The sequence below is a fragment of the Carcharodon carcharias genome, chromosome 11, assembly GCF_017639515.1.
Source record: "Carcharodon carcharias isolate sCarCar2 chromosome 11, sCarCar2.pri, whole genome shotgun sequence".
Taxonomy (NCBI): Eukaryota; Metazoa; Chordata; class Chondrichthyes; order Lamniformes; family Lamnidae; genus Carcharodon; species Carcharodon carcharias.
Genome location: NC_054477.1, coordinates 61421797 through 61446855, shown reverse-complemented (window position 1 = coordinate 61446855; position 25059 = coordinate 61421797). Strand labels below are relative to the sequence as shown.

The 25059-nt window shown below is 45.4% G+C and overlaps 1 protein-coding gene across 1 annotated transcript in view; it reads right to left on the bottom strand.

The window, feature by feature from the left end:
• The window catches only part of c11h11orf65 (chromosome 11 C11orf65 homolog), a 78357-nt gene that overhangs the window by 38129 nt on the left and 15169 nt on the right, over positions 1-25059 (bottom strand). Inside the window, exon 3 of the mRNA XM_041199032.1 lies at positions 8676-8844. Coding sequence (XP_041054966.1) covers positions 8676-8844 — 169 coding nt within the window. The remainder of the gene's footprint in view (positions 1-8675; positions 8845-25059) is intronic.

Genomic DNA, 25059 nt, shown 5'->3' with positions numbered 1-25059 from the left:
AGAATATGTCAGTTCATTTAATTCAAACATTGAAAAATGTGAAGTTTACTTATTGGCGTAATACGCAGGTAGAGGCAGAAACTTAGAGCAATTCTTCCAAGAATGTGAAAGAACTGTAACTCACAGGCACTGGAACAGAAGTAAGATTTTATTTTTTCAGCATTCTGCTTCCCGGAGTGTGCTGACTTACATTGGAATGTGGTTCCATGGACACTGGAAAAGCCTCTTCACTAGAACCAGATGGCCTTTTCTCATGTGTGAACAAGGAGCATCAACAGGTATGTTTGACCATTGCTGGGGTTGGGGGAGCACAAATGTCACATATTTGAATTGTGATTCATAATTAAGGTACATGTGCAATTGATTAATTTGAATCAAACTGAAATTTCAAGTTGTCGCAGTTCCATGGGATTTCTTCTGGGTGTCCACCACAGCTCTAGTAGAAGTCAGAAACCCTGGGCAAGATTTTAACTCATTCAAAATCCACCCAATCACACAGAGTTAAAATTGAGCCCCCTGAATCAAACCCAATCTATTTAAAGAATCCTAAATGATACAGCAAGTTTATTTAATGAGTAGCTAACCAAATAGATCAGGAAAGCCCTAGTTTTGATCTCCAGTATGTGCTGAATTAGCTGATCTCATTGTGGTAAAGTGCTACAATTGCCCTCAGCACATGTGGAAGCAAGGGAAAAAACATCCAGGGTTTCCATCCCTGATTTGTATCCAATAACACTTGCGAGGCACCCCCACAGACAAAACTTTTTCAAATATTTACTGCCCAGACTGACATAAATAATAGCCATTTGGAAATGCACATGAGGACCTTTGCACCTATGCAATTGTACCTCAGCAAACAGTTGATGCTTTCAGGGAAGGTGAGAAAAGTGACAAGAAGTTCCTTCCCTCCCTCATACACTAACATAGTTTGACAAGCGGAGCAGCAGAATCAACATTGCAGGTGATAAAAATTGCAAAAGCATTATTACCTTGTAAGCTACTGTGAATCAACACTAGATGTCAGCTCTTGTCAACATAATTCTCCAAAGTGCTGCACTGTACCTTGTACATTCAAACAGAACTTGTCACGTCTTAGTTTGTTGGTCTGTTTGCATTTTTGGAAATTTCTGTACCTGACATACTACCATGCATATCCACAGGAGAGTATTTGTATGCAGCCCTTGGAATTTGATTAACACTAACTGCAAACCACTAAAGGTTCTCAAACCAGGAATCAGCAAAGGTTTTAAAACCTACTGGAAACTGGAATATTCTTACCTAGATTGTGCTACTAGATATAACATTTTATTTAGGTGTCAAATGCTTGAATACTGGTGCATTGAAATAATTAAATTAAAACTTTACTGCATGGCCAAGAGATCTTGATTTATGGACTCACTCCATCTCCCTCGAGGCAATTTCTCTATTATAATAAAATGATCAATTATTTGATATAGTGTGGTCTATTTTGAATTTTGAAATGTTCAACGGCAGAGTACACCCGTCCACCAATTAAGAGATGGTGGTCCCAGTGATTTTAAGGCTCTCCTTTACATTTGCCAGGTGAGCATCTAGGCATCCCAACAAAGCTTGCGTTTCAGCAAGGGAAACCGGGCCAGAGCTGCCACCAGGAAGGCAAGTTGGGGACAGGGAGTTGGGTATTTGATGAGGTATCAAGGGGGGTCATAGAGTGACAATGGGCCCTCCTGCTCATCCCTGACCCCCAAAGTGAATTTAACATTTACTTTTGGCAGGCCTCCTACATTGTCTTTGATGGTCCAAACAGTTCTACCTGAAATGGTAATTGGATCCTATTTATGGCATTGGGTACCAATTTCCATATTAAAAAGAGTCTAAGCCCTTGAATCAGGTGGAAGGATTGGTCACACAGATGTAGGATGCTTTTAAAATAGAACTGGTTATATTATCGCGAGTGTTAGTGGGGTGTTGAAGTCACTGACCCCACTTTGAGGCCATTAACATCAGGTCAAAATCAACCCCCAGAGACTGAATTCATGCAAAGAGTTGGCAAATATCCCTAGAGCCAAAATCAATTTTAATCAGCAGTCCATATCCTGTATCTCTCAGAATGAAGCAGGATTCCAGCTGCATACCACTAAGATACAGTCAACAAAGCCATTCACTGAGCTGAATTTTACGGGCCACCTGCGGGTGGGAAAGCAGGCGGTTGGACCCATAAGTTAGGGTGCCGTGCCATCTGCAGTGCGTTTGTCATCTCCTCATCTCCCGCCCCCCATTGCGACTTTATGAGTGGCATGGGAGGTATGGGTGGATCACCTGTCTGGGGCCCAAATGAGTGGAAAATGAATGCCCAGTTAAAGGCTTCATCTCAATGCCATTCTGATTTAATGGGTGGAAGGAGAGGCTGACACTCAATGTTCAGGCCAGCAGGTTTAACCCTGCAGTCTGCTGGTTAGTTAAAGGAGGGATGTTTCTTTCCGGGGCCCCGATGTCAATTGGAGGTCCCACCCCAATTTTGTCTCCCTGTATCCACTCTACTCCTGCCCTGTCAACATGCTTCCCACCATCCACCCCCACTCCAACCATCCCCAAGACCTGTCCAACTGGCCACAGCAAGATCCCAGACTTACCTGAATGTCCAGGTCCATTGCTTAATGCCATCTCCTTGGCCTACCTGCATTATCAGCAGTGGCCAGCACTCCTGCTAGCCCTGCTGGTGGGTAGAGCTGCTGGCCTCCAATTAGCAAGCAGCTCTTTGAGGCAGAACTTCCTCCTGGAGATGGACAGAAATCATGCCCTGTACAAATTAAAGGCCGGTCGTCCAAAAGCTTAAAGTGGGACAAGGCAGCTAAGCAGGGGCCTGCTCGCTTCCAAAGCATTTACACTGGGGTGCGGGAAGCCTGTCCTCAGCATATAATCCAGACCACTCTGTTTAAAATTGGCTTTGGCATTACAGTCCTGCTAAGTGGACTGCTGATGTAGAAGTAACTGTTATTAGCTATTGGAATGACCCTTTGCATATTGCCTTAAAGAATTTAATGGTACATTACCCCAATACCATGAAACAGCATATCCTCCTGTTACAAGTTCAAAGACTTCAGTGTTTCTAGATTAATGTCTTTATTGAATTGAGTGTAAGATGGTTCCCCCCTCTGCCATGAGGCACAGGTCACATGACTATAGCAGGCAAGATAATAACGTAGTAGTGAATGCATTTCAAAACCGAAACATCCCCTCTTTCATAAAGAACAAAAGACAGATTTGCATGCACTATCATGTGTAACTGTGAGTTACCCAATTTATCCACTATGCCACAACTATTCTTCTGCATTAACAAACTGTTCGCTATTCTGATCGATTGTTGCAAATGCAATGCATACATAGTCGTTAAATCATGCAGGTCTCTTAATGGATGCAGGCGTGTTATCATTGGGTGTTCATCTGGGTGATGTTCCTTCTCCAGCGATCGTAATTCCCATGGCACTTGTTGCCATGATAACACTTACTTTTGTTCTATTTCTGTTTTTGGGGACCAGTGGACCTCTGGGGCTGATGGTCATTCTGTACTCTGTGCAGCTGGTGAGATCCCATCTTCTAGGTCAGCCCCTGCAGTGAAGCTTCTCTAGTTGTTTGTATATGCCTGTGGTTGTGCCGGTATATTTGGTCGATCACTTCCACTGCGTACGATCGTGATGACAACTGCCACATGCATTTCCCAAGTTGCCACATGGGCTGACTCCTGTTGAGAGCATTGAAGCTTTGTAGACTGACAGGCTTTCCAATGCTCAATTCTGGAAATGGCTTGGCAGTCTTGTCAAAATGAAATTTGGCTTTCTGCCGTTTCACCTTAATTTTTCCACTCACGCCTGTCACTACTTCTGGCTTCAGTAGCTTTTTTGCTACTGGAAGAATAGTTTGGGTGCGACATGGACTATTTTCCATGCTTTCAGTCAGCGTGCTTCTCCACTTGAGGATTGCCTTGTATATATCTGTGCTAGATTTGCTCAATTTCTTGATGATTCCTTTGGCAATTTTCACTGCCGTCTCAGCCCTTCCATTCAACTGGAGAAAGTGCAGAGGTGATGTATAGTGTTGAATTTCCCAATCCTTTGTGAAGTGGTTGAATTCTTCACTCGTGAGCTAAGGGCCATTGTCACTCATCACAATGTTTGGAATACCGTAATGACTGAAGTGTGCTTTCACGCATTCGACTAGCTCACTGGCCATCATTGAAGTCAGCTGGTCTAACTCCCAGTAGTCAGAATAGTAGTCTATGGTGATAAGTTCCTGCTAATGTGAAGAAGTCTAATCCCAGCTTCATCCATGGTCTGTCTGGGATGTCATGTATCATCAGCAGCTCTCTAGCTTTTTTAGCTTGGTACTTGTTACAAGCACCGCACTGGCTGATGTGGTCTTTAATTTCATTGTTCAGGTTTGGCCAGTAGAGCGCTTCTCTTGCCTTCCTCAGACTCGATTCAATTCCTTAATGGCTTGCATGGATGTGCTTCAGCATCTCTCCTCTCATTTCCTTAGGAATAATGACTCTATTTCCTTTGTACACATTGCCATCTTGGGCTATCAATTTATGTCGGTATGCCCAATATGCTCGTAACCGCAGGTGTGTCCTTGATGCTCTCAGGCATCCTTTCATCTCTACTTCTTGCAGCACTTGGAGAGTTGCATCTTGCTGGGTAATTTGCTTGATTTGAGCAAGGTGCTTGTCTGTCAGATTCAATGTCTCTGCTGGGTTGATGACTTCCTGAGCATGTTGAACTGCTGCTTCACGTTAAATCTGGAAAATTTCACATTCTGTTGTAGCATCCTCGACTTTCTTCACTGGGAGTGCTGCTCCCAACAGGATGTCAGCAATGTGTATCTGTTTCCCTTGCTTGTATGTCATGTCCAGATGATATCTCTGTAAATGAAATAACATGCTTTACAGTCGTTCCGGAGCAGATAGTAACGATTTGAGAAAATTTGCTTTGAATTGGCCTGTGGTCAGACTCCACTGTTAGGTTGTCTCTCCCAAGCAGGTACTGACAAAAATGCTCATAAGCAAAAACAATAGCCAGACATTCTTTCTCAATCTGAGCGTAGCGTCATTCAGTTTGCATTAACGCCCTGGATGCAAATGCAACTGGCTGTCCTTGCTGCATTAGGGCTGCTCAGAGACCTATCTCGCTGGCATCACAGTGCAAGGTGACTTCATCATCAACATCATATTACTTCAGCACTGGCATTGTCATCACTAACTGTTTGATTCTGATGACCGCTGCTTCTTGTTCTATGCCCCAATATCACTGCATATCCTTGGCAGTGAGCTTGCGTGAGGGTTCATACTCTTGACGACAAATTAGGCAAAGATTTTGCTCAGTAGTTCATGAATTCCACAAATCATTCCACTGCTTTCACATCTGTTGGTCGCTGCACTGTTGCTACAGCTCTCACCTTGTCAGGATCTGGGTGAAGATCTTTTGCTTGACATCAGGCATTTTCAGTTGCAATTTTTTCTTGTTCAGCTTCAGGTTCATGTGGCGAACTCTCTCTAACAGTTGCACTATTCTGCTTGAGGTCAGCTATGGCTTCTTCCATTGTGTCTCCCCATCCAAAGACTAGCAGATCATCCACAATGGCTTCCATACCAGGGAGATCACTGACTATCTCATGCTGTCTGCATTGATACTCTTCTGGAGCTGTGGAAATACCAAATGGCATGCACAACCATCTGTATCTCCTGAACAGTGCACAGAAGGTAGTAAGAAAGCTGCTGCTTTCAACCAACTTCACTTGTCAGTAATCATCCTTCACATCTAGGGTAGTAATGATCTTTGCCTTGGCAAGCTGTGGCAAAATTCCTTTTATGGTTGGCATGGTGCAGTGAGATCTCTTTAAAGCTTTATTTAGATCCTTTTGCTGGGATTTTCCAGTCCCGCCCACAGCAGGAATCGTCACAGGTGGGATGGAAAATTTGACAGACCGGCAAAATTTCCAGTCCTGCCCGCCGTAGGACCGGAAATTCCCGCCCAAAGTCAATGGACCTTTCGCTGGTCCGTCAAATTTTCTGTTCAGTCCACAACGATTCCTGCCACAGGTGGTTCTGGAAAATCCCAGCCTTTGGGTCTATGCATACTCTCAGATTTCCAGGTTGTTTCACTGCTACCATGCTGCTAACCCAGTCTGTAGAAGTTGTCACTTTCTTGAATACTCCCTTCTTTTCCAGCTCTTCTATCTCGTTTTTTAGGCTTGACTTGAGAGCAGCTGGAACTCTTCTCAGCAGATGCTGAATTGGTCTTACACTCTCATCTACTTCGAGATGATATTCACCAGGTGGACATCCAAACCCTGTAAACACATCTTTGTACTCCTCTAGGATCTGTTCAGTGGTCAGTGGTTTAGTACGTTGTGACACATTGTAAATCTCTTTTGACATGTTTAGTCTTACCAGTCCAAGCTTTAGACTTGCTCCAGCTGAGATGAGTAGCTTTTGCATACCGTCTATGTATGGAATTCCAGATCTTCATTCTTGCCATTGCATTGGGCTTTCAGGTTAATCTGTTCTTTCAGTATAAGTATCATGCCATCATATAGCCTCAACCTTACTTTCAAGGGCTTCATTTTTGGATCGCCATGTTGAGTCACTTTGCATGACACACCAGTGTCTATCTGACACTTCATGTTCATTTGATACTCTTCTTCTGCAGTCATCATTCTAACAGTCACAAACCATTTATTAGCTGTAGGCTTGAAGGAACAAACCTGTTGTACGGTGTACAGTGATTTGTCAGAATCTTTAGCCGATATCTCACCAGTGGCCATCTGTATAGGCTTGTTTTGCTTCTTTTTAGCCAAACACTTGTGTGTGAAATGATTTGGCTTCTTGCAATTAAAACATTGTTTCCCCATGCTGGACAATCGTTCTTTTTCTTTGTATGATGTCCATCCTGCCCTTTGTCTGTGATTGTTCTGCTTTTTTGGACTGGAATTTCTGTCAGCATCATGTAACTCCTCGTCTGTTCTGCTGTACACGTGCTTTAGGTGACGTTTGACAACTTCCAGACTTCTGCGCATGTTCATCACTTCCTTGAGAGTAAGTTTCTCTTCTCACAGTAGACTTGCTCTCACTGCAGGATCTCTTATGCCTAAGGCAAGCCTATCTGTAATGAGGTTATCTTTTAGTTACCCGAATTCACATGCAGTCACATACTGATCAATAGGCTCTTTTTCACCTTGAGCCCTAGCGTTGAATACATAGCGTTCATAAGTTACATTCACTTGGGGTTCGAAGCATACCTTAAAGGCTTTCAAAATCTCTGTTGTCTATTTTTTCTGTTCTTTGGAGAGATTTAAGGTGGAATAAAATTTGTAACAGTCTCTCCCCAGCAGTGTTAAAGTCCGGCTACTCATATTGGCTCTGGTTTGTTAATTAAATCTGTTGCAATCTCAGTTTTGCCATTGCATGTGGAAAAACTGCCAGCTCTGCCACATATTGCCTTTCATTTTGACAGAAGTGGGGAGAGGAAGGTTTCAGCCTTTTTTTTGATTCACCCAGTGATTTTCTTGTAACCTTTGCCTTGTGTTTGCTTTTCCCTGCTTTTTCAGCAGTTCTGAACTGATTGTGTTCCTATTTTAGTAGCCTCTTTCCAGCTTCTCCAGCTTTTTAAAATTCAATCTCAGCTCCATTTCTGACACAATGTTATGAATTCAAAGAATACAGTGTTTCTAGTGTAATGTCTTTATTGAACTGAGTGTAAGATGGTTCCCCCAAACCCTGTGCCTCGTGGCAGAGGTCACATGACTACAACAAGCCAGATAGGCCATGTAGCAATGATTGCATTTCAAAATCCAAATGCCTCCAAATTACCATGGCCAATATCTGTAACCAATCACATGCCGAAAGTACAAATTTTCTGCCTTCAATTTAAGGAGATATGACTAACTGTTTATTTAAGGTTACAAGTCTGTGAAAATGGCTGAAAGCCAAAATAACTCTCTCAAAACATTTAGCCACACCACTTTAATATCATTACCCCATACTTCTTTTATTTGCTGATATATTTTGTGGGGAGAGAACACATTGGCAGATCTCACATTAGCCAAATGTTTTGTTAGTAAACATTAGTCCAACCTGTTTTTAAATCAGTTTTACCATTGAAAAACATAAGAGGGAGGAACCGCAGTAATCCAACCACACCTATGCAAGTTATTCAAATGCGTACTCAGAGCCACATGTTTCGGTTGCTGATCTTATCATAGCTTTCCTGACTGTTTTCAGCTTTTTCAAACTCTGAGGTATTCAATGCTCCAGACACAAGCTACAACATTCTCTAAAATAGTAAATATAGTAAAGGGAATTGATTTTCTATCAAAAACATATTTTTTTTAACTAATGTATTTTCATATTTAGAATTTGCTTAAAAAAATCTTTTTAAGTTATATTTGGGAAATACAGTAAGAAAAGAAAGAATTTGAATCTATATAGCATCTTTCAGACACTCAAGATCCCCCATGCGCTTCAGACTTTGAGGTACTTTTGAAATTTAGCCACTTTTGTAATGTAAGAAAGTTTGACTCAGTATTGATTAGATAAAACATGAGGGTAATGCAAATGGAAGGGGAGTTTAAAATTGCTCATCAATCCCTTAATTACTGTAATTTTCACTATACATTGGTGTTTAGTATAAAGTTAAACTTACAATGTGTCTTCTCCATGCTCTTTGTATCACTTTTGCTGAATTTTCTAACTCTGCCAAAGTTTCTTGCTGCTCCTCAGCTACAAATTTAAAGGTCTTACTGGCAGGACTCGTGCTGTCTGCAGGGCTCCGTTCTTCCTCATTGCTAGCATCTGGTAAGTTTACATCAATGCTTAAAAAGAAGTTACAACATTTAACAAATGAATTCATGACTGAGTAAAGATTAGCTCAATTTCCAAAGGACACATTTGAAACACTTCATCAAACTTCACTCTAGACCTCACCCCTCACAGCTCCTCACCCCCCCCCCCACACACTCTCCATGCCCCATCCATGCTAATTCATGCTACTTCATGCCCCTCCACCCACCTCCATGGCCCCATACCCTCCATGCCAACTTAAGCTCCTCCACCCACTTTAGCTTTAAAGAAAGTCATTCATTCATAACTTCCTAATTCCTTAAAAAAAACTCCTTTTACTACAGTCCCAAAAGGTGTCAATCATCCAGATCAATAAATATCAATAACAGAAACTGCAAGCACTTAACACCTCTTTATCTTGTGTAAATAATCATTGTGCAGTTGACAGAATAGATCACAGAGCAATAGCTATCTTGAGAACCCAGATATCCATTAGTCTGTTGAAACAGCTGCATTCCACAGAAAACATTGCTTGATTTAGATGAATGAATGATTTTTTTCTAAAGCTTTTTCATAAACCCTATTGTTACTATAGGGTTTATTGATTCTATACAGAGTGTATAGTGAGTGAATGGGCATGGAAGAGCCATAGCTTGTCATGAAGGGCATGAGGGGCCATGGGGGTAGGTGGAGAGGCACAGCTTGACATGGTGGGCATGAGTAAGGCCTTTTCAACTGACTTTTCAAGCGATTCTCTCATCCAGACTATGGTTTATGACACCTCTGAGGAGCTGTGAACCGTGAATCCTTTAAAGACAGGCTCGACTCCATGAAAATTGTGGCGCAATAACAGATACCTATCCCTGACATGGAGATGGCCAGGTCATGAGTGCAAGGTGTGGGCTCACGACCTGCACCAGCCTGCACCCGAAACCCGCTATGGTGAAAATTGGGGGTGCCAGGAGTGGGGCAGGAATCCTGGAATCGTGTCCTGGCCGCCATTTTTTTAACCTCCAGGAGTCTCCCCAACTCATGAAAATCCAGCCCAAAACCTTTCTGTGTGTTCATGTTTATTGGGCTAGTTCCCAGATTTGAACATATCAACTGTGAAGAGAAAAACAAATTTAATGTTTCAAGTCAGTGACCTTTCATCAGCAATGGACTGCCTCAGATACTAAAGCAGTCCATATCCAAATGCAACAAGACCTGGACAATATCCAGACTTGGGCTGACAAATGGCAAGTAACATTTGCGCAACACAAGTGTCAGGCAATGACCATCTCAAACAAGAGAGAATCCAACCATCGCCCCTTGATGTTCAATGGCATTACCATTACTGAATCCCCCAGTATCAACATCCTAGGGGTTACCATTGACCAGAAACTGAACTGGACTAGCCATATAAATACTGTGGCTACAAGAGCAGGTCAGAGGCTGAGAATTCTGAGGTGAGTAACTCACCTCCTGATTCCCCAAAACCTGTCCATCATCTACACGGCACAAGTCAGGAGTGTGACGGAATACTCCCCAATTTCCTGGATGAGTGCAGCTCCCACAACACTTCAAGAAGCTCAACACCATCCAGGACACAGAAGTCCACTTGATTATTACCCACCACCTTAAACATTCACTCCCTCCCCAACCAATGCACAGTGGCAGCAGTGTGTACCATCTAAAAGATGCACTGCTGCAATTTACCAAGGTGCCTTCGACATTACCTTCCAAACCTGCAACCTCTACCACATAGAAGGACAAGGCTAGCAGATGCATGGGAACACCACCACCTGCAAGTTGGGAACACCACCGCCTGCAAGTTGGGAACACCAACGCCTGCAAGTTGGGAACACCAACGCCTGCAAGTTGGGAACACCATCGCCTGCAAGTTGGGAACACCAACGCTTGCAAGTTGGGAACACCAACGCTTGCAAGTTGGGAACACCAACGCTTGCAAGTTGGGAACACCAACGCTTGCAAGTTCCCCTCCAAGCTACACATCTGGACTTGGAATTATATTGCCATTCCTTCACTATCACTGGGTCAAAATTCTGCAACTCTCTCTCTAATAGCACTGTTGGTGTACCCTACACCTTATGGACTGCAGCAGTTCAAGAAAGCAGCTCACCATCACCTTCTCAAGGACAATTAGGAATGGGCAACAAATACTGGCCTAGCCAGTGATGCCCACATCCTGTGAAAGATTAAAAAAAGGATTTTTTGTAGCATGATTTCCAACATCTTATCTGTGAATCAAGCTTTTCACCTAAGCCACTTCTTGACATCTCTAACAATGCAGTACTCCCTCAATACTGGTTGAAGTTTCAGCCTATAGTATATGCACAAGTCCTAGAGTGGGGTTTAAACCCACAACTTTCTTGCCTGTAACTTCCAAGCTCCCCAGCGTTGGATTTGGGGGGGTACCCCAAAAATGCACTGGGGAATCCCTTTGGCAAGCTCCCAGGCAAGGGTATGCATGGCAATTGCCCAGAAGTGCTACCTTAATCTGGATAAGTGCTGGGAACCATCCAAAAATGCGATTTAAACCGCAAACTTCAATGGTTCTGCCTGGGTTACACCAATAATTACCCAGAAAAAATTAAAAGAATTAAAACCTCTTCTAACTTCTGGATAACTGTTGTAAACACCCAGGCCAATCCCACAGGACTACCCCACACCCCACCCCACCCCCCCAACAGGGCAACCCTATTCCCCCTCGACCTCCGACAACCCCATCTCCCCCATCACTGACCTCGAACACCCTACTTCGGAATCCCACCCAGACCACAGATCCCCTGACCTCCAAATGCCCCCACCTTCCCTCACAACCTCTGGACCCCCCAATGCCCCCACCTCCCCCCACAACCTCTGGACCCCCCAATGCCCCCACCTGCACCACCCCCCGGCCTCTGGAACCCTCTCCCCCACCTGACCTCTCGCCACCCCTCCGAACATCCTCACTTCTCCAGACCTCTGACTCCCCCAACCTCCTGACACTCCCCCAACCAACCCTTCCACCCCACAGACCTTGGAACACCCGACCTCCAGGATCCCCAGACCTCTGGAAACTCTCCCCCACCCTCCGGATGCCCCACCCTCCAGACACTCCCCCCTCACCCTCTGGTCACCCCCTTCACCTTCTGGCCCCCCCTCCTGCCCGCAGCCCCCCCTCCAGACACCCCACCGACCTTCGGACCTCCCAAATCTTATCTACACTTACCTTCTCCCTGGCCTGTCAATTTCCCTGGCCCTTTAAACTCACCTGCTTTACGGCAGCAAGTGCTATAAAAAAGGGGGTGTGGCCTCCTTGAATACACTAAATCTAGACTTCGCTGGGGCCTGCGAGGATTCTTTCGATGCAGGCCCCAAGCAACTCCAGTGCATGGAAGTGGCAATGCAATTTTTCAAGACCAGGTAAGCGTGCATTTACTTCTTCTAAATTCTGCGGGCCAGCACTTTCCAATGCTAGTCGGAAGTTACAGTCCTCTGTCATGGGTCTCCTTTCCTGTGGGCAATTGATAGTAGCATTACCACACATTGCAATTTTATAAGGTGTTATAAATCTGGAATAAAATGCAAGTCTCACTAATAATAATCCTGAAACTACCAGGTTGTTGTAAAAACACATCTCGTTCACTAACATCCTTCAGGGGAGGAAATCTGCTGTCCTTACCCAGTCTGGCCTACATGTGACTCCAGATCCACAGCAAAGTGGTTGACTCATAACTATCCTAGCAAGCCACTCAATTGTATCAAACTGCTACAGAAAAAAAGACACCTTCTCAATGGCTATTACAAATGGGCAATAAATAGTGGCCTTGCTAGTGATGCTCACACCCCAAGAACGAATAATAAAATAAAATCAAATGCCAAAAAACCTGCTGAAACAGGAAAAACTAAACTTGACAGCTGGAATTAAAGCCTTGCTAATGGCCCCTGAGCAAAGTAATTATCTACTGTAGCTGGGTGTGTACCAGATAGGAAATGTTTTTTCTTTGTTTCGGAGTTTGTAAAGTAGGTGCAGCTCTTTTGTTCCACAGAAGGAAAAGAACTGCATAGAAAACTGCATAAATCTGAGTGGCTTGAGTCTGACAAGAATCAGTGCATCCAGACTTTTGAAAGGTCACTGGAAACTTTGTAAAATATGCTGAAAGTTTTGCTTTCCTTCATTTTAGAGAGCTTAGTAAAATCTCAATCACAATTGTTTTGTTCAAAGATGTTGAACAACATAAACCTTTTCCTTCACCCTCCCACCCTATACATAATATATTATAAGCAAAATTTAAAAAAAAAAATCCGGATAGAATCCAGCATCTGTGGAGGGAGAAACAGAGTTAACGTTTCGGGTCTGTATGACCCTCCTTCAGAGATAAGGATAAGTAGAACCATCATATTTCTACTTCTCTTCAGCTCTAAAGAAGTCATATGGGCTCGAAACGTTAACTCTGTTTCTCTCTCCACAGATGCTGCCAGGCCTGCTGAGTTTTTCCAGCATTTTCTGTTTTTTTAATCCAAATGCTGATGATTCTGATAGGATCCTCCCTATCCTCACCTTAAACTCACCAGCACATTCAACAGAACTGGGGTTAAATTAGGCCATTGGGTGTCCATTTTTCAAGTAACGTGGTCATCTAAAGCTTCTAAATGAAGGACAAGAAGTCTTTGATAGATATTGTTGGTAGGTGAGTGATGGGGTGTGGTGAATTGAGCAGTGTTTGAGGCTGGTGGTGTAGTTAAGATATGACATTTGAGGATGTACCAGTGTGATATTTTGCTCCACAGATGCTGCCAGACCTGCTGAGCTTTTCCAGCATTTTCTGTTTTTATTTCAGGTTTCCAGCATCCACAGTATTTTGCTTTTATTATAGTGTAATATTTTGCTGTTTATCAGTATAGAAACAGATTTTATTCTTTATTTAGTTATGTTTGTAAAAAGACACTGCAAAAATTAGGCATTATACGTTTAGGCCATGTAATTAACACTATCAATTTGTTTTCCAGTTGCAAAAATTTGCAGACTGAATTTCTGAAATTTATCAGTCAGGCACTCTGATCTCTAAATTTATCCCCAAGCAACTCAACAAAATAGCCTAAATAAAAAACAAAAAATGCTGGCAATACTCAGCAAGTCAAGCAGCATTTAGGGAGGGCGAAACAGTAAACGTTTCAGGTCAATGAATTTCCATGAGTTCTTATAACAACCTTCTCAACATTTTTCACACCAATGTCCAAAAGAGGGGAGGAAACTGAGTTGGATCCAATTGTGTCAGGTGAGAAGAATTTCGAATGAAGTCTGTTTTAAAAGTTTGCAAACATCACAGCACCTATACAACTTGATGATTCACTGTGGCTGGTAGCATTGCCTAAAATACAATGATGCCAATGGCATTTACTGTAATATTTACTAACCACTGGGGACTAAATTAGATATAGCCCACATAAACAGTGGGGGGACACAATGCACGATTAACTCACGGCAGTTGACTGCAATAGAGTAAGCATGACAACTTCCATGCAACGTACTCAGTTTAATGATTTCGGCATCCAGGTTGCACTAACCATGTAGTTGATGGTTGGATAACCAATAACCTGAGTGGCTAGCACCACTTAAAGCTAGCCTGCACCTGTTAAAGGGGAGGTACATCACAGCTGGAGCTGTACCGGCAGTCGTGGAAGAAGATCATTTGACCTGTGAAGCACTGAAGATTTGCGCAACATGGGAGAAAGCGGACTTCAAAATTTTCAGATGCTACACTGAAGGACTTGGTGGAGGAGGTGGAAAGGAGGAAAGATGTCCTGTGCCCAAAAGGTGTCAAGGAAGCCCTCCAGACATATGCACAGGAAGCAGTTGGAGCATGGAAGTCAATGCCAGGAATCAAGCCCCGAGAGCCTGGCTGCAGTTTCACAAGATGTTCAATGACCTCATGAGTAGGTCAAGTTCAGTGAGCACATCTTCAAATGTCATATCTTATTAACTATACCACTAGCCTCAAACACTGCTCAATTCACTGCACCCCATCACTCATTCACTAACAATCTCTGTCAATCAGGACTCATACTTCACAATCATATGCTCCACAGCATCATCACATACTCAGCACTGCTATAAGCCTCACACCCACATCTCACAGCCAGCTATTCATCCATGGCAGCCACATCACCTAAACAGATTGCACAACACTCACTGATACACTTTTGTCTCTCGCACATGACAAGGTGGTACGAGCCAGAGGCAGTAGGAGCTAAGCAGAGGAGAACAGGCACGTCAGCATGCTCTTACCACTATGGAGGATATGGTGCTGGCCATTGCTGAGGCGGTGGTCAGCAGTGGGTCTGATGCCATTGAAGATGACTATATTCTTCGAATTAAAACACCTCACATCCCATCTCTCCATCAGCCCACATTTTCGTCAGATTTATAAGCTGCAGATGGTGTAAGCGTGCAGCTCTCATTTCCCTGCCTCCTGCACCATACTCATACTCTCGTGAATTTCTCCTTCCAAATAACAGGAAGTGCAAGACCAGGCAGTGGAAGAACAGCAAGAACACAGAGATGATGAAGATGCAGGGTCGCTAGATTTCACACTGGCAGCCACCAGCTCAGATACTGACATTGTGCATAATGTAGGGGAGTGCTCAGAGGCAGGATCTGCACATGGTGAGACATTGAGTAACCAGGACAGGGGGCAAGTGCAGTATAGTTGCCAGCTCGGTCTGAGGGGGTAGGAAGGGTGAGGTTGCAGATGGTTTCTACCTCAGAGGGCACACAGATGAGCACTTCAGATGAGCCAACAGAAGAATGTTGAGAGGTGTGCACAACAAAGTGTTTGGTGCATTGGGAAGCCCAGCAGAAAGGTAGCAGTCAAACTCAAGGAGCATGGAGAATCCAGCATCAAATTCCACAGTGCTATGTGTAGAGCTTGGAACCCATCCTTACTAGCATGGAAATGGGGCAAACTCCATCTGTAAACTTGTGGACTCAATCATAAAAGAAAAGACTGACATTTATAGAGCACATTTCATGATAATAGGGCATCCCAAATCACTTTTCATCACTGAATACTTTTTATAGTGTAGTCACTGTTGTAATGTAGGAAACGTAGCAGACAATTTGTGCACTGCAAGCTCTCACAAACAGCAATGTTATAATGGTCAGATAATCTGTTTTTGTGATGTAGATTGAGAGGTAAATATTGCCCAAGATGCTGGGGATAACTGAAATAAAAACAGAAAATGCTGGAAATACTCAGCAGGTCTGGCAGCATCTGTGGAAAGAGAAACAGAGTTAAAGTTTCAGGTCGTTGACCAGTTCTGATGAAAGATCATTGACCTGAAATGTTGGGCAGAATTACCCCCTCCCACCCCACGGCAGGTTTCATGCCGGACGTGGCTGGAAAGTTTGGAGAGAGGTCAAAAATTGGAAACTCGCCAGCGGGAAAACAATTTGGAATTTTTGCTCACCACTTTCATGGCAGGTTGATGGCGGGTTGGGTTTCCTGCTGACCCATGGCGGGAACCTCATTTGCATGCATTACCATGTCATGAATGATCATTAAAAACACCACTTGCCGGAATCATGTAACCCCTACCAATCTAGTGTCACATCAATGGGAAATTAGACGGGTCTGAAACACGTTTGGAAATAAGTGGCATGCAGCTGACTGCCCTCACTTCGCTCCTGACTTTGAGGTGAGTACAACATTCAAAGCCTACCTGCAGCACCACCAATCCAGGTTCTTACCAAAGCCAATAGGGGTGTAGGCTTGCTCTCCTCACTGGCTTCCTCTGTAGTCCAGGAGGGTGTTATTTGGGTGCTCAAGCAGGGCAGCAAACTATACAAAGACCAGCAATGTGACCAGGGAGTGGGGAAGGAGGAAAGCAACATAGGGGACAATGGACAAAGGTTGGTTTGGGGGAGTGGGTAGGGGGGAGCAAGGAGACATGGGGGACAATGGGCAAAGGTGTAGTTGGGGAGTGGAGGGATAGGGAGAAGGAGACAGTGGGAAAATGTGTGGTTGGGGAGTGGGGTGGGGGAAGAAGGAGACACAGGAGAAAATGGGCAAAGGTAGGGTGGGGGAGTGGAGGGCAAGGAGACATGGAGAACAATGGGCATAGGTGTGTTTGAGGGAGTGGGAGGGGGAAGGAGAAATGGGGGACCGTGGGCAAAGGTGCATTTGAGAGACTGTGGGGGAATGGGACACGGGGGACAATGGACCAAGGTGCGTTTGGGGGCGGGGGGGAAGGAGACATGGGGGGCAATGGGCAAAGGTGCATTTGGGGGAGTGGATGGAAGGAGACACAGGAGACAATGGGCAAAGATGGGGTTGGCAGAATAGGGGGAAGGAGACATGAGGGACAATGGGCAAAGGTGGAGACGTGGAAACGATAGCAGTCAGAGGGGAGACTGAGGGTGGGGAAGCTGAAGTCTAACATGAAAGACTGGAACGCAGACACAGAAGGGCGTGGAATGGGAACAGAACTACACAAATTAGAGGGGAGGCACGCAGGCTCTGGAATATGCACGGGAGTTAGTTTGGCACAAGAGGGTAAGGCTTGCACAAAGATTCATGGAGGTAGCACACGGGAAAGGATTGCACATGAAGGACAGGTTGCAGAGACTCATAGAAGGGAGTGGGGAGGGACACTGTTGTAGTCAAGAAGGAATGGGAGAGTTAAGAGAAAGACAGTCATAGTCCCTGATCTGGGGCCACGTACCCAGGGTGCGAGAGTGAAGTCGGTCCAGGGGGTTAGTGCACCTATAGTCAGGGTGTGAGAGTCAAGTCAGTCCTGGGGCTTTGCAGGCAATGCTACAGGGCCATGCATGGCACGCATGTCCTAATCCCATTCCAGGGAGGGGCAAGGGCTGTGTGGTCAATTGGAATCAGGCACAGCTTGGTATACAGGGCGTGGTCATGGTCTTAATGTCACTGGCTATAGTCTTGTCTGTCTTGGTACTGGGCTTCAGATGGAATGGCCAGAGGGAGGGGAGGCATCTGCAGCCTTTAAATGGGGAAAATGTAATGCAGAGGGGGGTATTCAAAACTTTCCTGGGGGTGATGAGGGGTTGGGTGAGTCTCCTTAGTATGAGACTGTGCACACAGCCTCAAAATAGATCCACAGTGGGCATTGGGACATCTACAGTTATGGTTTCAGGTGGGAGGGTTACAATATCAACCACAATAAGTATGGTATCCAGGGTTATTGGAGGGGGCCAAAGAATAATGGGAGGGATCTCTACCTGTACACAGAAGAGTTCCAAGAAGATTGGAGGGACAGTGACACTTATGGAGGGAGGCTCGCAGCTGGTCTCATAGTAAAATCTGAGCACCACCATCTTGGCAAGCTGAAAGTTATGGCACAGTCAGAAATAAAAACTGGAAAAGAATCTGAACGGAAGGAGCTGGAGTCAATTTGGGAAGAGCCCAGGGCTGCACTCGGGGGCCCATGGGGCAGCCTCAACCTGCTTGTACTCAAAACATTGGGCAGAAATTTTTGTCCTGCGGTCAGGCGTGTGCCCAACCTGAACAGGAGTGAAATAGTGTGTGATAACATCGGGCGAGCATCCCAATATCATTACGTACTCCCACAATCTTTCGGGCAACGGGTGCGCACGAGAGGCGGCAACACACCTGCTGACAATTAAGAGGCCTATTAAGGCCCTCAAGCAATTAATTAATTTGTATTTTTTGCTGCCCACTCAACCGTTTGGTTGGTGGGCGAGCAAATAGGCCAGGCGGCCTTTGATTTTTCACAAAACCTCATCCACAGGCGGGATGAGGTTTCCAACGGTTACTAAAAAAAGATAAAAATTTTTTAACATCATTTTTTTTTACATGTCCCTCTTCATGTGACTGAGCCACATGTGGGGAGATGTTTTTGTCATTTGTAAAATGCTTATTTTTGTATTTAAAATTCCTCAGCGCCCTGAGGCAGCTCTGTGCCTTCAGGGAGCTTTCAGTGTGGGCTCCCCCGCGCATGCACAGACTTCAGCACTTGCGCTCCTCCCGCCCCCACCCCGGCAGTGCTGAAGCTCTTAGCGCACGTTTCATGCTGGCTAATCGCAGTTGGCGCCTGATCGCGGGCGGCGGTCCGTCTCACGGCTGTTCCCGGGCCTGCCTGCCACGCCCGCCCAACGAGAGGAAAATCCTGCCCATTGAAATGGAGTCAGAGATGACAGAAAAGTGAAGATCTTCCTTTGGATCTATTGCCTTTTTTTAGGCCTTTAAAGAGAGACTGCAGGAGTCACTGGTTTCACAATGCAGTCACTCCATTTGAGCTTGAATTGAGTGGTATATGAGAATGTTAATAAGGGAAAGCTTCTAGGAAGCACACCTGCTGCATATGTGCCACATTATCAATGAAAGCCTCTCATGTGTTTCATCCAATTGGCATGAATCATGAGCCAAAGGGCATTCAGTCATTGCTGAAATGCAAGTTAAGGTTAATTAGCATACATGATAATAGATTACAGGAGCTCCTTTGGTAAGGTCACACATTTCATGATGTCTCCAAAGTTCTCAATTCTGTGGATGAGGTGTATAATGGCTGTATCAATAAAAAGCTATTAATACAGACGCAGCTCTGGGGTATTACACTGCCTTTGTGTGTGCAAATGGGAGGTCCACTACATCTGCCCAGTGTTTATTAATCTCTAGCATCCATCATTCCCCAGGGAGAAGGAGGATTGAATAATGGAGCCTTTGGCTATGCACCAAATGAGGTGGAGGAGAAGGGCCCGGCGATGCCTAAACCAAGCTTAGAGAGGAGACCCGGCCTGCGGTCCATGGTCCAGGGGAGGCCCAGCAACAACCAGAGGATGAGGAGGTTAGAACCATCCCAAGGAGGCGACTTGCACAACCAAGGGTCTACCACAGAAGACTGTTCTATCTGGAGGTAAGCAACAGACAATGACACGCCCATATGCGCTTGTCAAGAGAGCTGGTGGATCATATCTGGCACATTCTGTGGGAGGATCTAATGCCCATGGACTGGGAGGACATCCCCTGCCCTGAAGGTCACCACCACGCTCAATTTTTTCAAATCTGAATCATTCCAGGGATCCACAAGGTACCTATGCAGCATCTCACAGTCCTCAACACATAAACATATCAAGGAGGTGACAGATACCCTCTACCGCAAAGCTCATCATTATGTGAACTTCACACTCAATGAAGCTAGCCAGACTGCTAGATTTTAGGGGTTTGCAGCTATCTCAAGCTTCCCTAGAGTAAAGGGTGCAATCGATTCCACACATATGGCATTGAGAGCTTCATGGCAAAAGCCCCTGATGTTCATTAACAAGGGTTCCACTTCATCAGCGTTCAACTGGTGTGCGATCATCAGAGACACATCATGCACATTTGTGCCAGGTACCCTGGGAATTGCCATGACTCATGCAGCCTGATTTATTCCCAGGTGCCTCACATATTCGAAGGGCTTCACCGAATACAGGGTTGGCTGCTTGGGGATAAGGGTACTTGATCAACGGATGGTCATGACACCCATACATTATCCTTTGAGTCACTCAGAGGAGAGATATAACGAGGCGCATAAGGCAACATGATTCATCATTGAGCAAACCATTGGCATCCTTAAGATGCACTTCTGATGCATGGACCACTCGGATGGGTCTCTTCAGTACTCTTCAGAGAGGGTGTCCTGCGTTATCATAGTGTGTTGCACCCTTCACTACCTGGCTCTTCAAAGTGGGGACCCCTTGCCAAACGGAGACATGGAGAAGGCAGCGAGCTCCTCAGATGAAGAAGAGCAGGATGAGCAGGAACCTGAAGAGGGAGATGAGGGTCAGCTCCCATGTGGGGATGCCCTCAAAGAAGCACAATGTGCCCATGACACAATCATAGCCACAAGATCCAGGAGGAGTAAGGTACAGGCAACTGGACATATCCACATTCCTTCTGTCCCGTACTGCCATGCCTGTGGACCGAAAGGCCTTTACAACCAATGTCATCGAGAGCTATCTCAGCATTTGGCCTTGCGCCTCCGAACCTCATGATTCACTGGGCCCTATTCATGGAAAGTTTAGCAGCTACCCCTCCACTGGTGCGCTCTGGGAAGTGATTGTCAACACAACAGCGCAGGCAAACTGCATCAAAAGCCTTGATGCAGTGGTGGCCATCTTTCTGAGAAGGTTTTTGCGACACTGAAATGCATGCATAGTTGAGAGAGCATCATGGTTGCAAGTCTTGTGCTTTGGCACTAACAGTGAAGGCAGCTTTCAATTTGGAGAGACCAGTACAGCTAACCCTCCAAGGCTAGTGAAGATGCCTAATTCCATGCTGTCTTGTAAGGTGTATGGTGGCTAGCGTATTTTGTAGACCCTTCAGTAAAGTGTTTCACACATCCCTCTGACATGACACAAGGGTAGAATAAGTATCACGTGTCAGCTACACATCACATCAATGCAAGGCTCACACAGAGAGGCGAACCCTAAGTGGGCGCATAGATAATCCTCGCAATAAGAGGGCACAAAGGTGCATATGCACAACACTTTCAAATGAATACACATTCTCATGAACAGTAAATGTATTGACAAAGGTGCATGATATTTACAATGATTGAACACCCCTGAGCCAGAAGAGAAATCAAAGGTTCTTAATTTTTATAACCCTATCACTATGTCTAGATGCATCCCTGACATCCGCAGCAGAGGTGGGGGCATCCTGCTGACTGGTATGCCCTGTTGTCTTTGATGATTTTGAGGCCCACCCTCCAGAGCATCAGGAGCTGAAGGGCCCCTGCCTGCTTTGGGTGTCCTGATGTGGGGCAAATGCACCCTTCTTGGCCTGTACAGCTGGAGGTGATGGTGTCATATTCAGAGGGGGTTGGGTTTGGCTGGACACTCTCGCAGTCACTCTGGTGGATGGCCCCGGGGTGTCTATCTGCTGGCCCTCCTCTCTGTGGGTACTCTAGAGTCCCTGCCTGACTCTGAGGAGAAGGAGCACATGGAGGAAGGTGCTCCATCCCCCTCTCACCTAATCACTGATGGATCCCACCAATGCCTATAGCGATGGAGTGCAGATCCAAGCACAAATCCAGCAGAACCTGCTGGACCAAGGTCACCAAGGCGATCGCCAACCTTCCTATGGTGACCCCGAGGTGCTCACATGTCAGAGCTACAACATCAGACAGAATGCAGATGGACTCCTCCATTCTTTGCTAAGGTCTGCTGACTGCCTCTCACAACTCTACCTGATTTTCTGCTGCCTATCTTTGCATCTCTAGCATGTTTGACATGGTCATTTCCAGAGGCTCATCATCAGACTCAGACTCAGCAGGTGCTTGTTCGCCAGCAGTGCTCCAAGTGCTAGAAAACTGGGCTGTCAGTGCCTTAGACTGCTTTGGAGATGTGTCTGTGAGGTATGACCCCGTGCCTACTCCAAATCGAGGACCCACTGAGGTGTGTATCTCTGAGCTAGTGGAGGGTGCAGGTGAATGCAGTGATGGATCTTCCTTGAATGGATTCTCAACTTCCTCACCTGAGGTGGCCTGGGGCTTATGTTGGCTCTGCTACTGTGTCTGGACCTGCTGGTGCCTGTAGAGAGAGCAGATAGATTTAATTTATGAACAGACTGAATACAACATTGCATGTCACTCTGAAGTAGAGTCATATGGACTCAAAACATTAACTCTGTTTCTCTTCACAGATGGTGCCAGACCTGTTGAGTTTTTCTAGCATTTTCTGTTTTTATTGCATGTCACTCACTGAGAATGTCACGATGTGATGAACTCATGGTGGGTTCATCCGTACTGGCTTGCTGGGAGAAGCCGATCTCGCCTTCCCCACTGCAGCGATCCCTGGCCTCCCCTGCCAACTCAGCGGCATCCTCCTCAAATTTAGTCAGGTCCACTGTTTCAGCCCTCCCTCCTCTGGTCTGGGATCTCTTCCTCTTATTTTGTGCAAACTTGGCCTGGATGAAGACAAATGGATGGAATATGAGGAGGAGAGATGGAGGATAGGTTGGGAAGCATGCAGGCCTCCTGTGTGTGCTAAGTCCTCCCCAGTAAGGGCTGAGGATGGAGTTTGTGCAGCATGATTGATGAAATGCTGGTGATGCTAAGGTACCTGTGAGACAATCAGTGGTGATGTGACCCCACTAACATTGTGCGAGATCCCTGAGCAGTGTAACCCTTTAAGTGCATGATGCCATTATGAGAGTATGAGATTGGAGTGAGGAGAAGGTCGACTTACCCTGGCGAAGCAGTTGAGATCATTCATTCTCTTCCTGCACTGGATTGTGTTTCAAGGACGGTTGCCCAACGGTCTCACTGCCCTCGTAAAGGCGTCCCAGGCCAGCGAGATGAGGTTGGTGGGCTTCCTGGAACCATCCCTAGAGTGGAGGATATCCCTGAGTTGCTGCACACCATCTGAGAGCTTCCAGGGAGTCATTGCAAAACCTAGGAGCAGCTTTCTCCTTTGCAGTAGGCATTTCCACACATCCTCTTCTGAAAGTTGGCCTGGAGAGAGTGAGGGTTGCATTTAAATGTGGCGCCCAAACCTTCAAGCACATTAGGTGATGGTGGAGCAGACAAATCAGATCCTGACCCGCCATGTGATTCAGAGAGAAACTCGCCTGTGCATAATTAATAAGCAAATGAGCACAGAATTGGGTGTGATTTCCCACCATGCTATCCAGCAGGAAACGTGCCGTGGAATACGCCCGCCACTGCACTTAATTTCAGAAATGGAAAATTTCGTCCATTAACATTTCGCCCATTAAGAATTTTCCAGCTCTTCATGCCAGCTGGATCTTCCAATCCCGCTGATGTGAACAAAGATTTCAATGGCTTGCCAACCTGCTGCAGGGAAACCTGCCGCAGGGGTGCTGGAAAATTCCTGCCTCTGTTTCTCTCTCCACAGGTACTGCCGCAGCGGCTGAGTATTTCTAGCATTTTCTGTTTACATTTCAGATTTTCAGCAACCACAGTATTTTGCTCTTGCACTGGTGATAATTCACCTGATTTTTTCAAAATAGTGTCATGGAATCCTTTATGACCATTGAAAGGGCAGGCAAGGACTCAATTTAACATCTCACCTGACAGACAGCACTTCCAAAAGCGTAGTACACCTTCAGTACTGCACTGGAGTATCACCCTGGATTTTTGTGTTCAAGTTCAGGAGAGGGACTTAAACCCACAACCTTCAGACTCAGAGAAGATAGTGCTACCAACTGAGCCATGGTTGCCACTGAACTGAACCAGAGCTGACACATGATGCATTGTTTAATGGCCAGTGTTGCAGCTTCCACTGCAGAAGAAACAGCAGCCTCCATGAAGCGGATTATAACCTTAACCCCTGTTTGGAGATGTGGTAATCTGTGTAATACACCTTCAAGAGAATGTGAGCAGATTGACCACATGACTGTAAGTGCAGGCTTGTAAGCACACCACTGTGTAGCGTGAACTACCATGTTAATGTTAGTCTAAAGTAGGGTCTGGTTGGAGAAGCATACATCATGTTATTGCTGTTATCTCTGTAAATAAATAGCATGTGCTTCATTTCATATTGGTCTCTGTGTCTGCAGTATATTGTAATCGACTCACCTGCCAACAGATAAGCATGCAACCGGTTCGCGAGCAAAGCAGCTCCGTAGTAAAACATAACAACTGGCAACAAGGCAAAACACAACCAGTCAATGACACCAAGGAAGCCGCAAAAACTCAACTACACTGAATCAGCTGCGCCCTGCAGGCCGATTGTAAGTACACCACAATTGTAAGCCCTCACTGTGGTCGTCGAAGTTATTGCCCTCCAGTATGCCACAATTTGGCTGCATCGAACTGTTTGATCAGACCATTGATGACTGGTCACATTATGACTTGGCCAATGACATATCGGGGGAGGAGAAGAGGCAGGTGATCCTGTTATCGACATGTGGCAGTAAAACATACAGCCTAATTCGTAGTCTAATGGCAGCCAACACTCCAGATTCCAAGAGCTTTGATGAGTTGGTGAATCTTGTGAAAAGTCACTTCCAGCCAAAATCCTCGGTAATAACGCAGCATTTTAAATTCAATTCGTGGTGTCGCGCCCCTGGAGAGACAGTCGCTTGCTATGTAGCAGCCTTAAAACAACTGACAGGGCATTGTGAGTTCGGGATGTCGATAAATGACATGTTAAGAGACTGATTAGTATGTGGGATTAATGAAGGCGCCATTCAAAAAAGGTTGTTGTCAGAAACAAATTTAGACTTCAGCAAGGCACTGGAGTTGGAGCTCGCAATGGAAAGCGTAGT